This window comes from Hyperolius riggenbachi, chromosome 9, assembly GCF_040937935.1.
Source record: "Hyperolius riggenbachi isolate aHypRig1 chromosome 9, aHypRig1.pri, whole genome shotgun sequence".
NCBI classification, from domain to species: Eukaryota; Metazoa; Chordata; class Amphibia; order Anura; family Hyperoliidae; genus Hyperolius; species Hyperolius riggenbachi.
The window spans coordinates 264,032,968-264,046,558 of NC_090654.1; the positions used below are offsets into that span (position 1 = coordinate 264,032,968).

General features: G+C 48.6%; 1 protein-coding gene across 21 annotated transcripts in view; it reads right to left on the reverse strand.

Moving 5' to 3' along the window:
• Positions 1-13,591, reverse strand: part of NRXN3 (neurexin 3) — a 705,883-nt gene that overhangs the window by 130,998 nt on the left and 561,294 nt on the right. For all 21 annotated transcript variants that reach the window (XR_011024153.1, XR_011024152.1, XR_011024151.1 and 18 more), the window contains one exon: positions 237-408. Coding sequence is in view for 18 of the 21 variants with exons in the window: in XM_068254465.1 (XP_068110566.1) it covers positions 237-408 (172 nt within the window). In the remaining 3 variants the exon portion in view is untranslated. The remainder of the gene's footprint in view (positions 1-236; positions 409-13,591) is intronic.

Here is a 13,591-nt window from a genome sequence, read left to right on the forward strand (position 1 = left end):
CGTATCAATTGATATGTATGGAGATTGCTTGGGGGGGCCCCATGTAAAACTTGCATCGGGGCCCACAGCTCCTAAGCTACGCCACTGTGCCTCTATACTCCTCCCCCCCCTCTTTCCACCACGTCCTACAACCAGACCATAGACAACATACTGAACACAATGATGGTGCCCATACCCCCCCACCCCCCTTCCTACCACATCCTACCACCAGTCCATAGACAATATACTGTACTTACCTCCAGGGTAGTACTCGTTCACCGCCCAGTTGTCCACTTGTAGAGTGGCGTTGCCTCCGTTCCGTGTGTATTTTACCACATGGTATTTACCATCGTTCACTGGGGTGCTCTCCTCCCGGATAGAAATGTCCATCATGCCAATGTTAAACATCACCCCAACTTTTCCTTGTTCCTGCGTGAGGAAAAAAAACAAAAAACAGAGGCTAGTCAGTGGCTTCACTACTAAAATGTCTCACCCCCCCATGTTCACATCTCATCCCCCCTCTTGCAGTGGTTCTCTGTTGGAAAAGGATCATTCTGCTTCCGGGGGAGGGGACAGGCACTGAAGGCACACACAGGTAAGAGGAGGGGCGGGGTGAGCACTGACATCACATACAGGTAGGGTAAGGAGGGGCGGAGCAAGCACTGACATCACATATAGGTAAGGGGAGGGGCGGAGCAAGCACTTACATCACATACAGGTAAGGGAAGGAGGGGTGGGGCGAGCACTGACATCACATACAGGTAAGGGTAAGGAGGGGCGGAGCAAGCACTTACATCACATACAGGTAAGGGAAGGAGGGGGCAGTACTGATAACTTGTCTGTTTTGCAAATATAATCTTTTCAGCCAATAGAAAGGTGTCACTTAAAGTATATAGCATCATAGAACTGCCTCCCCTCAGGTTTCTTCCTATGCATGCTATGCAGATATTAGAACAGAAATGCTGATTGGTGCAGGTTGTGCAGGGGGCGGTCCCATAGGAGGCGGTTATGTTATACACACAGCAGTGAAGGAGACTAGAAGCTGTGGTTTACATGTCGTATCGTCCATGTGTGATATATAAAGGACCTCTGTCATGCAAATCTTAAAGTTTAAAATAGATGTAAATATATATAATTAAGAAGTACATTTCTTCCAGAGTAAAATGAGCCATAAATCAACTTTTTCCTATGTTGCTGTCACTTACAGCAGGTAGTAGAAATCTGACAGACTCGACAAGTTTTGGACTAGTCCATCTCCTCATGGGGGGTTCAAAGGGATTTCTTTATTTTAAAAATGCACTTAGTGAATGGCAGTTGCTCCGTCCAACTGCCAAAAAAAAAATTGTACGGTGAGCAGGGAGGCCAGTCAACATTTTTATATCTTTTTTCAGGGAATGTCTTTATAAAGAATAAAGGCCATGCTGAGAATTCCCTATAAAGAGATGGACTAACCCAAAACCTGTCGCTTCTGTCAGATTTCTATTACCTACTGTAAGTGACAGCAACATAGGAGAGAAGTAATTTATGGCTCATTTTACTCAGGAAGAAATTTACTTCTTAATTGTATGCGTTTTAAATTTTAAGATTTTCGTGACAGTTCCTCAAGTAAAAAATAATTCTAAAGCTTGCTCCACAAAGAGCTGAGGGAGGCGGAGGGAATTTTTCTTGTAACATTAATATATATATTTTGTAGCAAGTTTAGAATATTGCTAAAACATTCCATAAACACGCGTCAGTGCACAAATCTTCTTATAATTTATTGTTACCCCAGACTGCTTTCCCATTTCATTTTATAGGCAGCTATCAATTTCCAGAGCAGCCACTAGGCACTTCCTCTCCCCAATATTTTCTTCCTCCTGCATGAGAACCAATCAACCCAGAGCACGAGCAATTGTTACTTATTTTTGCATTCGAGACAAATGATGAATTGATCCTTTTTTTCTCTTATTGCCCCTTTTCTACTTGCTTGCAAGTTGGAAAACTCTGCGCCTCACTGACAATGACTTATTATTATTATTTAGCATTTATATAGCGCCAACATCTTCCGCAGCGTTGTACAGAGTATATTGTCTTGTCACTTAGCTGTCCCTCAGAGGGGCTCACAATCTAATCCCTACCATCATCCTATGTTCATGCATGTATCATGTAATGTCTAGGGCCAATGAATGGTCATCTGAAGTGAGAAGAATATGGAGGCTGCCATATTTATTTTCTTTTAAGCAATACCAGTTGCCTGACAGCACTGCTGATCTATTTGGCTACAGTAGTGTCTGAATCACACCAGAAACAAGCATGCAGCTAATCTTGTCAAATCTGACAATAATGTCAGAAACACCTGATCTGCTGCATGCTTGTTCAGGGCCTATGGATAAAAGTATTAGAGGCAGAGGATCAGCAGGACAGCCAGGCAACTGGTATTGATTAAAAGGAAATAACTATGACAGTGTCCATATCCCTCTCACTTCAGTTGTCCTTTAAGGGGGCAACCAATAAACTTATTGGTATGTTTTGGGGATGTGGGCGGAAACCAGTGTGCCTGGGGGAAACCCATGCAGGCACGGGGAGAACATACAAACTCCACGCAGATAGTGCCCCGGCCGGGATACACACTGGGAATCCACCACTGGAAGGCGAGAGTGCTAACCACTACACCACCATGCTGCCTACAACAGACTCTTTCCCACAACGGCACCAAGCGAGAGGCAATGCAGATTGCCTGGCTGTCCTGCTGATCCTCTGCCTCCAATACATTCAGCCATAGACCCCAAACAAGCATGCAGATCAGATGTTTCTGATTGAAGTGTGACTGCATTAGCCGCATGCTTGTTTCAGGTGTGTGATCCAGACAATACTGATGCAAGGCGGCCAGGCAACTGGTATTGCTTAAAGGACACCCGAGGCGAAAATAAACTAATGAAATAAACAATTGTATCTATCTTCCTTCTCCTAAAATTGACTTTTTTTTATCTAGTTTTATTTTATGTTTAAATCTACTTTTTAAGTTTTTGCTGTTTTATTGTTTTTGCTCAATGACACATTCATTGAAGTATGCCAGAGCTAAAATCTATTAACTATTGACCTTTGGTATCTCTTTCCTGCTCTCAGAAGCCATTTTCTGCTAGGAAAGTGTTTTATAGTTGGAATTTCTTATCAGTGAGGGTCACACTGTAGTCACTTCCTTTCTGAGTCAGGACTGATGTTTCAATATGGTTGGGAATGAGTCCCAGGTAACAAAAAAGGAACTCTTGTTAGTGTAACGATCCACACTTGAGCACACCACTATGCTCATATAGTACCAGGTTTCTTTATAGGAGGATCAATTTAAATCAAGTGAAGCCACAAAATAGCGATCTGTTTCCAAAATCTTTTGTTTCACACTTTATTATATTCACAAAAAAATAAGGTACTTATCCGTTAGCCGGGCGCATCCGGCAGGTGGCGCTAATTACTATTCCCCCTCCAGGCTGCCGTGGATAGTAGGGAAAGATGTAACTCTGGTGGAGTTTTGTCGCTCGCCACCTGCCGGATGCGTCCGGCTAACGGATAAGTACCAAAAATAATTTTTCTTCTTCAAAAAAGGTAGAAAATTTTTTTGTAAAGCAGCAGAAGAATTTGTGGTACAGACATATAAAAAGCAATACAAAAAGCAGATCATAGACACTGTGTGCTTTGTTTGATTGAAAAAAGGTAATTTTAGTTCAGGCGACGACACTAGTCCGTTTCGGGTTATTGACCCTTCGTCAGGCCTTTACAAAGCATAGAGAATTATCTTGACCAGAGAATATGTACAGTCATAAAAGACCAAACATGAATTTGATTAGTAAAGAGGTATCTGTTCCAACCAGACACAACACGGCACCTGACTGATGGCTGACATAGGGAAACTCAGCTGCAAACACAGTGTGCACACTGTGTTTGCAGCTGAGTTTCCCTATGTCAGCCATCAGTCAATAACCCGAAACGGACTAGTGTCGTCGCCTGAACTAAAATTACCTTTTTTCATCAAACAAAGCACACAGTGTCTATGATCTGCGTTTTGTATTGCTTTTTATATGTCTGTACCACAAATTCTTCTGCTGCTTTACAAAGAATGTTTCTACCTTTTTGAGAAAGAAAAATTAATTTTTTGTGAATATAATAAAGTGTGAAAAAATTTTTTTGGGAAACAGATCGCTATTTTGTGGCTTCACTTGATTTAAATTGATCCTCCTATAAAGAAACCTGAGTCAGGACTGAGTCAGCCACTTACATACCTGATATTTAACTCTTTCAGGCAGAGAAAGAAAAAAAAGGAACACAGCATAGTTATTTGTGTGCTGGGCACTGTACATACCCATGTCTATCTCATCATGTCACCTGTCACTTTGGGTATCCTTTAAAAGGATATAAATATGGACGCTTCCATATTCCTCTCCCTTCAGGTGTCCTTTAAATTGAGAGGCAGGAATTTCGTCCCTCTGACTTTCCCGCCACGGAAGGGTTAAGGATAAAACGAGTCCCCAAGCTGACAGCCAATCTGACGGAGTAAAAATCTGAATACATTTCATTCCAATTGAGCGTAAATGTTACGGTTTCATCTCTGCCGGCGCTGGTGTTACTGCCGCCTGGGGAGCGATCCAGCGACACTCGCAGATATGATTCAGGAGGCATCAGGGATCTGGCGCACACAATGCTGCGGAACGCATCGATGAAAAATACATCATCCGACTTCTGAGGAGTCTGTATCGGGAGCGAGGGGATGTGAGGTTCCCGACCTGCGTGTGTCACCCGCCCTTCACCCTCCCCAGCCACATGCGCCCTCGCTGCCAGGGGGCTCACTCCCACACAACCCACCCACGGTCGCTGGGGTGCACTCACTTTTGTCACCAGCAGTTCAGATAGCTGTGTGTTGAGTTTTTTTTTTGATGGTACAGCAAATTTACACTGTCACACACTTGTCATACTTTACACTGTATTAACCAATTCAGGAACACAGGCTTTACCCCCCCCCCCCCCCCCCCCCTAAAGACCAGGCCATTTTTCACAAAAACGGCCACTGCAGCTTTAACCACTTGCCGACCAGTGTATTTCTGAATGATCTGTGCTGCATAGGCTCTACAGCCCGCAGCACAGATCAGGTTTTAGCCAGGGCGATCAGACTTACCCCCTTTTTTCCCCACTAGGGGGATGTCCTGCTGGGGGGGGGGGTCTGATCGCCGCCGGCTCTCTGCACTTTGCGGGGGGGGCTCTTCAAAGCCCCCCTCCGCAGCGTTTTCGGCGCTCCGTCCCCCTCCCTCTCTGAGCTGCGCAGGACGGATATCCGTCCTGCGCATTGTAGGATAGGCTTCAGCCTATCAAATGACGGCGATCCCCGGCCCATCAGAGGCCGGGGATTGCCGATCTGCCTTACGGCGCTGCTGCGCAGCAGCGCCGTATGATGTAAACAGCGGGGATTTCTTCCCCGCGTGTTTACATTTCGCCGGCGAGCCGCGATCGGCGGCTCTCCGGATGTTCACTGAGACAGCCTCCGTGAACGGACATGGAAAGGCCGCTCGAACGAGCGGCCGTTTCCATGGAAACCCGCAGACGACCAGTTTACGCCAATCGGCGTTAGCTGGTCGTCAAGAGGTTAAGGGCTCGCTGCAGGGCCGCACAACTCAGCACACAAGTGATTCCCCCCCCCCCCCCCTTTTCTCCCCAGCAACAGAACTTTCTGTTGGTGGGGTTAGATCGCCCCCCCCCCCCCCCGGATGTTTGCTTATTTATGAATATTTATGAATACTTGTTTATATTTTAATACATTTCCCTGCTTTTTTTATTTATTTATTTATTCCCCCTCCCTTCCCTCCCCCCGCCAGCCAATCAGCGCCGAAGCCTATGACAGCCGATCATTTCCCTGCTTCTGGAGCGCTGCCTTAGATCGCAGCGCTGTACAGGGCGATTGCCGCTGGGAGACTGAAGGTCTCTACCAAGCGGAGATGCGCGCACGATCTCCTGCAAAAGCCAGTCCCTGGACTTTACGGCGTTAGGCAGTCCTGGGGCTTCCGCCCATCGGCGTGACGTGGTCCACAGCTAGTTAAAGTGTCATGTCTTCAGTGTTGTACCAGGAAAGAGATAATAAAACATTTACAAAAATGTGAGAGGTGTACTCTCTTGTGTGAGATATTGTAGGCAGTTAGGTTAGTGTGACAGTTAGCATAGTGTGACAGTTAGTGGTATAGCAATAGGGGATACAGAGGTTGCAACCACACTGGGGCCCTCGTTCCTGGGCTGTCACCCCTGTAGCAGTTGAATACTGCTCTCTTACGAGTGCTGACGAAGACTCCGTACTGCGCATGCGCGAGCACGCTCTCTCGCACACTCACGCATGCGCAGTACACGGCTCCCAAAGACTTCTGAAGCCTCATCCAGCGGGGGATTCAAGTGGGGGAGCCAGCGCTGTCACGAGGGGACCGTGAGAGGAGCGGGAAGGCTCTATAGGGCATACCTGTGAAGTAGCCGCCGGGAGACTTGAGTGCAGGATAAAGCCGATAAAACGCTCACCCTGCTCCTGCACAAGTCCTGGCAGCGTTAATCACTACTCCTCCTCCAGGCCGCCATGGATAGTGGGGGAATGATGTAATTTGGCTTCCGGCTATTGCTGGTGGCCAAATTACAGTGTTTTAAAAGTAATTTGAGCGCCACCCAAAATACTAACTGGGCGCAGCTATAGCCGTAATACCTATTACGGCCTATGGTGGAGCTATAGCACCCAGTCCCTTCCCACTCCTTAGGTAAGTATCTGTTTGTTTTTACTGGTACCATAACAAGCTATTTTCTAATTCTGATTACACCTCTGACTCAGCTGTCCTTGGTAGGTTTGGGGGCTCTATATGAATAGAGTGCTTAAAGAGAACCTGAACTGAAAATAAAAAGTCAAAATAACCATAAACAGGTCATACTTACCTCCTGTGTAGTCTACTCATCAATCTCTTTCTCCTCTCCTGCATCCAATTTGTCCACTGTGATCAATGGAATTCTCTGTCCTCCATTTTAAAAATGGCCATTACCCCATAACAGCTTCCTGGTCAGCACACTGTTATACTGTAATATCACCCACTTCAGCCATAGCAAAAAATAGGCATTTCCTTGCACATTCAGTTGTAACTGACAGCTGCTGATATATAACTGACACCAACTGGGATATTTCAGTTCTGACAAAATATGGTCAGAACTGGAAGGGATCACTGTAAGAAGAAAGTGGTGAGCTTCTGAGAGGAACTGACGGTGAGGTTAGTATGTAATATTCATTTGCAGCTACATCATGTGTTTATTTTAAATACATTTACTCGCTTCAGGTTCCATGTAAAACTCGCAACGGGGCCCCAAGCTCCTTGGTTGCACCACTGGTGACAGTTAGCTTAGTGTGACAGTTAGCCTAGTGTGACAGTTAGCCTAGTGTGACAGTTAGCCTAATGTGACAGTTAGCCTAATGTGACAGTTAGCCTAATGTGACAGTTAGCCTAGTGTGACAGTTAGCCTAGTGTGACAGTTAGCCTAGTGTGACAGTTAGCCTAGTGTGACAGTTAGCCTAGTGTGACAGTTAGCCTAGTGTGACAGTAGAATGTTATTTATACTAGTATATTAGTGTACATTAGTGCCTGGTCATATAAGCCCTGCACACCGAGGATTCTGGACGCCCAGCATTAGCCAATGATAATGCCAGATAAGAGTTCTGCGCTGACATTAATGCCACAACATACATTTCCTGAAGTGATAGAGTTCCTGTGATGAGCGATCCCCTCATCCTCTCTAATGACTCTGCTGAGATGATGGATGAGCCAGCGGACAGAGTCTAGGCTGAATATTGCGGTAATACAGGGGATGTACTGGGGGAATACACAAGGAAGAGTGAAAGCCAATGAGAGCGGACACAAGACATGATAAAATGTCACACAGAGCTATATACAGGAGTCCCAGCACAGCAGCGATGGCCGCTGTCACGGCAGCAGCACAGCGAGGTCACTTCCGCTGTGTCCCCAGGCTTCCGCGCTGACGTCTGCGCTTTGTGTCATAGAGGAGGGATCCAGCCACTGTTAATAATAATAACTCCGTAGTTGTATAGCGCTTTTCTCCTGTCAAACTCAAAGCGCTTGCAAGGCAGCCGCTAGAGTGCAGTTAGGAAGTCTTGCCCAAGAACTCCTTACTGAATAGATGCTGGCTTACTGAAATGGGAAAAATAGGAAGAGCTGAAAACTCATTTACGAAAAAGTGTTAACAAAAAAGCAATCCAGTGATGTTTCCATAGCAACCAAATGCTTCCGCTCTGTAAAGGTGCCCATTTCAGCAAACTTGAGCTGAAAAATAAGTCAAAATAAACATATACACGTTATACTTACCTACCGAGTAGTCGGCTTATCAATCTCTTTCTCCTCTCTCGCGTCCTGTTTGTCCACTGTGATCAAAGACTGATGTGCGACAGGTCCACTTCAGTGATGTCCCCTGGCTGATGATGTATGACAGGTCCACTTCAGTGATGGCCCCTAGCTGATGATGTATGACAGGTCCGCTTCAATGATGGCCCCTAGCTGATGATGTATGACAGGTCCGCTTCAGTGATGGCCCCTAGCTGATGATGTATGACAGGTCCACTTCAGTGATGGCCCCTAGCTGATGATGTATGACAGGTCCTCTTCAGTGATGTTTCCTGGCTGATGATATAGGACAGGTCCTCTTAAATTATGTCTACTGGCTGATGATGTGTGACACAGGTCCTCTTCAGTGATGGCCCCTGGCTGATGAGGTATGACAGGTCCTCTTCAGTGATGTCCCCCGGGTGGTGATGTATGACAGGTCCTCTTCAGTGATGTCCCCTGGCTGATGGTGTATGACAGGTCCTCTTCAGTGATGGCCCCTGGCTGATGAGGTATGACAGGTCCTCTTCAGTGATGGCCCCCGGGTGGTGATGTATGACAGGTCCTCTTCAGTGATGTCCCCTGGCTGATGGTGTATGACAGGTCCTCTTCAGTGATGTCCCCCAGCTGGTGATGTATGACAGGTCCTCTTCAGTGATGTCCCCCGGGTGGTGACATATGACAGGTCCTCTGTAGTGATTGATGTGTGACAGGACCTCTTCAGTGATGGCCCCTGGCTGATGATGTATGTGATTCAGTGATTGATGTATGGCAGGTTCTTTTCAGTGTCTGTGTGTGAATGGTCCTCTTTAGTAATAATTCCTGGCTGATGAATTGTGAAAGACCTTCTTCAGTGATGTCCCCTGGCTGGTGACGTGCGACAGGTCCTCTTCAGTGAGTGATGTATGAGAGGTCCTCTTTAGTGATGTTCCCTGACTGATTAATTGTGACAGAGATGTCCCCTGGCTGATGTATGACAGGTCCTCTTCAGTGATTGATGTATGACAAGTCCTCTTGAGTGTTGTCTCATGGCTGATAAATTGTGACAGGTCCTATTCAGAGATGTCCCCTGGCTGATGATGTATGACAGGTCCTCTTCAGCGATTGATGTATGACAGGTCCTCTTCAGAGATGTCCCCTAGCTGATGATGTATGTGAATCAGTGATTTATGTATGACAGGTCCTCTTCAGAGATGTCCCCTAGCTGATGATGTATGTGAATCAGTGATTTATGTATGACAGGTCCTCTTCAGAGATGTCCCCTAGCTGATGATGTATGTGATTCAGTGATTGATGTATGACAGGTGCTCTTGAGTGATGTACTTGGCTGATGAATTGTGACAGGTCCTCTTCAGAGATGTCCCCTGGCTGATGATGTATGTGATTGATGTATGACAGGTTCTCTTCAGTGATGTCCCCTGGCTGATGAAGCTCTCTCGGAGTTCCCTCAGAGCCCGTCTGGCGTTTAGTCTGGGCATAAGGCCGGAGGGTGAGAAGGAGAGCAGCCAGCAGGGTGAGGAGGATATACACAGACCTGTAACCTCGTGTCTCCGCATGAAAGCAATCGTGTGGGTGAGATCAGCCGTGTATTCCCCAGGCATTACAAGAAGATTAGATATGATTACATGAGATGGGCCTGCCTTGTGATCTGCACCCATCACACCACCCACACGCCACACATCATTCACTGACAACCGAGAGAGGCATCTACTGCTCTGTGCTACCGTCATCCAGGGAGAGTGGAGAGGGGGTGCTACGCCTGAGACAGGAGAGAGGGAGTGCACTGCCTGAGAGAGAGGGGAGAGGGGGAGCACTACCTGAGAGAGGGGGAGCACTACCTTTGAGAGGGTACACTGCCTGAGAGAGGGGAGAGGGGGAGCACTATCTGAGAGAGGGTACACTGCCCGAGAGAAGGGAAAGGGGGTGCACTGCCTGAGAGAGGGGAGAGGGGGTGCACTGCCTGAGAGAGGGGAGAGGGGGTGCAACACCTGAGAGAGGGGAGAGGGGGTGCACTACCTGAGAGAGGGTACACTGCCTGAGAGAGGGGAGAGGGGGTGCACTACCTGAGAGGGGGTGCACTACCTGAGAGAGGGTACACTGCCTGAGAGAGGGGAGAGGGGGTGCACTGCCTGAGAGAGGGTACACTGCCTGAGAGAGGGGAGAGGAGGTGCACTGCCTGAGAGAGGGGAGAGGGGGAGCACTACCTGAGAGAGGATACACTGCCTGAGAGAGGGGAAAGGGGGTGCACTGCCTGAGAGAGGAGAGATAAGGTGACTGAGAGGATGGAGAGGGGGTGCCACGGAGAGTAGAGAGGTGGTGCAACCGTAGAGAAGAGGAGGGGGGTGGTCCAACACCTGAGAGAGGAGACAGGACAGGTTGTGCCAGAGAGTAGGGGCTGGGGGTCCCAGAGAGAATAGAGAGGGAGGGGTGCCAAAGAGTGTAAAGGGGGTGCCAGAGAGAGAAGAGTGGGGGTGCCAGAGGTAAAAAAGAAGTGGTGCACCACTTGAGAGAAGAAACAGGAGAGAGGGGGTGTAAGAGAGAGTAGAGGGGGTTCCAGAGAGAGGAGGAAGGGCAGTACCACCTGAGAAGCACAGAGAGAGGCAGTGGGGTAACTCCTGATGATGCACATCACATAGCAGAGCGTGTTTTACGATAAGCTGACATGGCGATACTGTCAGTATGAACAGACAGTTATCAGTGACAGTTGGCCCAGGGCAGCAGGAGACAACGAGGACTGTGAGGCCCATTTATCGGAGGAGATACAGATGAGACTCTCTATAAACTGTTCCCGGCTCAGCTTCTCATTCCACATCACAGATTCCATCCACACCGCGCTGAAATATGCAAATCCACCCCGCGCTGCGCCAGGAGGAAAGCGATTTAGCCTAATCTGCTTTTATCTCTGGATGAAGGAAAGTAAAGGTGCGTGAAACTTGTGGGACTAGAACAATAAAAGTTCCCCATTGCAAAACACTGAACAGTCTATAAATCCCTTCCCTTACTGGAGCCGCATGGAGGTAATTCCGAGCCAGCAGTGCAGGTACTTCTGCTGCTCACAATCAGAAAAGAGGCGATTATGGCAGATTATGGACTAAATCTCTGCTTTAACCTGTGGATGTTCTGCTGCGGGCAGCGTGCAGGCTGTAGGTGGGCAGCGTGCAGGCTGTAGGTGGGCAGCGTGCTGGCTGTAGGTGGGCAGCATGCTGGCTGTAGGTGGGCAGCGTGCAGGCTGTAGGTGGGCAGTGTGCAGGCTGTAGGTGGGCAGCGTGCAGGCTGTAGGTGGGCAGCGTGCAGGCTGTAGGTGGGCAGCGTGCAGGCTGTAGGTGGGCAGCGTGCTGGCTGTAGGTGGGCAGCATGCTGGCTGTAGGCCTCAGCCTCAGAGATCAGGGTTCACATGGGCCAGTCATCGGATCTCAATCAATTCTCAGCCCTTGTACAGAGTCTGGCAGCAATCCATTTCTCATTACATCTGTAAGCTCCGGCAGGAACGCGCACATCTCACACTTTATCACTGACAGCCTGGCCATTACTGAGCGCTCGTCACAAGATCATGATGAATCTGCCGCTAATTAGCCACTTTTAGGCTAATCAATTTCAATTTCTACCTTGGCTGCAACACAAGAAATCTTTACAGTGGTCCTTGTGATGAACCCCTGTGTGCTGAGGAGCTGAGCGAGGAGGGATGCACACAGAATAAGGGGCAGGATACTGGAAGCTGGGCAGGGGCGGGTGTGATGGAATGGAAGTCAGTATACTGGGAGCTAGGCGGGGCCGGGTGTAATGGGATAGAGGTCAGTTTATCAGGAGCTGAACAGGGGCGGGTCCAGATAGGATAGAGGTCAGTATATTGAGAGCTGGGCAGGGGCAGGTGCGGATGGGATAGAGGTCAGTATATTGGGAGCTGAACAGGGGCAGGTGCAGATGGGATAGAGGTCAGTATATTTGGGAGTTTGCCAGAGGCGGGTGTGATGGGATAGAGGTCAGTATATTGGGAGCTGGGCAGGGGCGGGTGTGATGGTATAGAGGTCAGTATATTGGGAGCTGTACAGGGGTGGGTGTGATGGTATAGAGGTCAGTATATTGGGAGTTGGACAGGGAGGGGTGGATTGGTATAGAGGTCAGTATTTTGGGAGCTGGGCAGGGGCGAGTACAGTCAGGATAGAGGTCAGTATTTTGGGAGCTGGGCAGGGGCGGGTGCAGTCAGGATAGAGGTCAGTGTATTGGGAGCTGGGCAGGGGTGGGTGCAGACAGGATAGAGGTCAGTATATTGGGAGCTAGATGGGGCAAAAGGGATTGATGGAGGGATTGAGGTTAGGACACTGGGCAGGGGCGGGTGTGATGGGACAGAGGTCAGTCTATTGGGAGCTGGGCAAGGGCAAAAGGGATTGAGGTCAGGACACTTGGAGCTGGGCAGGGGCGGGTGATAGGATAGAGGTCAGTATATCGGGAACTATGCAGGGGTGGGTGTGATGGGATAGAGGTCAGTGTATTGGGAGCTGGGCAGGGGCGGGTGCAGACAGGATAGAGGTCAGTATATTGGGAGCTGGGCAGAGGCGGGTGTGATGGGATAGAGGTCAGTATATTGGGAACTGGGCTGGTGCAGATGGGATAGAGGTCAGTATATTGGGAGCTGGGCAGAGGCGGGTGTGATGGGATAGAGGTCAGTATATTGGGACTGGACAGAGAGCTGTACACATTTGCACGTGCCGAGCGTACAGAGACTGTCCTCAGATAAGAGCCGCCTGTGCAGAGATGGGGTCACAAATCAATAGCAGCGGCTGGGTGATAAATCCTCGGCTGCCTCTGGAGCAGTTTGATAAATAGCAGTGTGTAGTATTGACAGGTTATGAGTGGATGAACTCTGGAAGGCTGGAGGCTTCCACACGCTGATAACTCCCATTTCTCATTTTTATCATCACCGCCAGCAGAAATATTACAGACCCTTCACAAGCTGCCTGTCCTAGCAGAACCATCCCATGGCACTAAAACTCCCTGAGGCCAGCGAGCAAGCGCTCCTTACAATCACAGCCGGCGTCAAAGTTTCACTTTCTTCTCGGTTATTGGAGCAGCTTCCTAAAAACTTACTGCTGGCCCCAGGACTGGACACACCGGCTCCCAGACGCCATATTAAATACTTCACCCGACTTAAAGTGGACCTAAACTCTTGGACAGGACAGAAGGAAAACAGAGAAATGCACCCTGCATGTATTTAGAGAGTTTAGCCTGTCTAATTCCCTCCC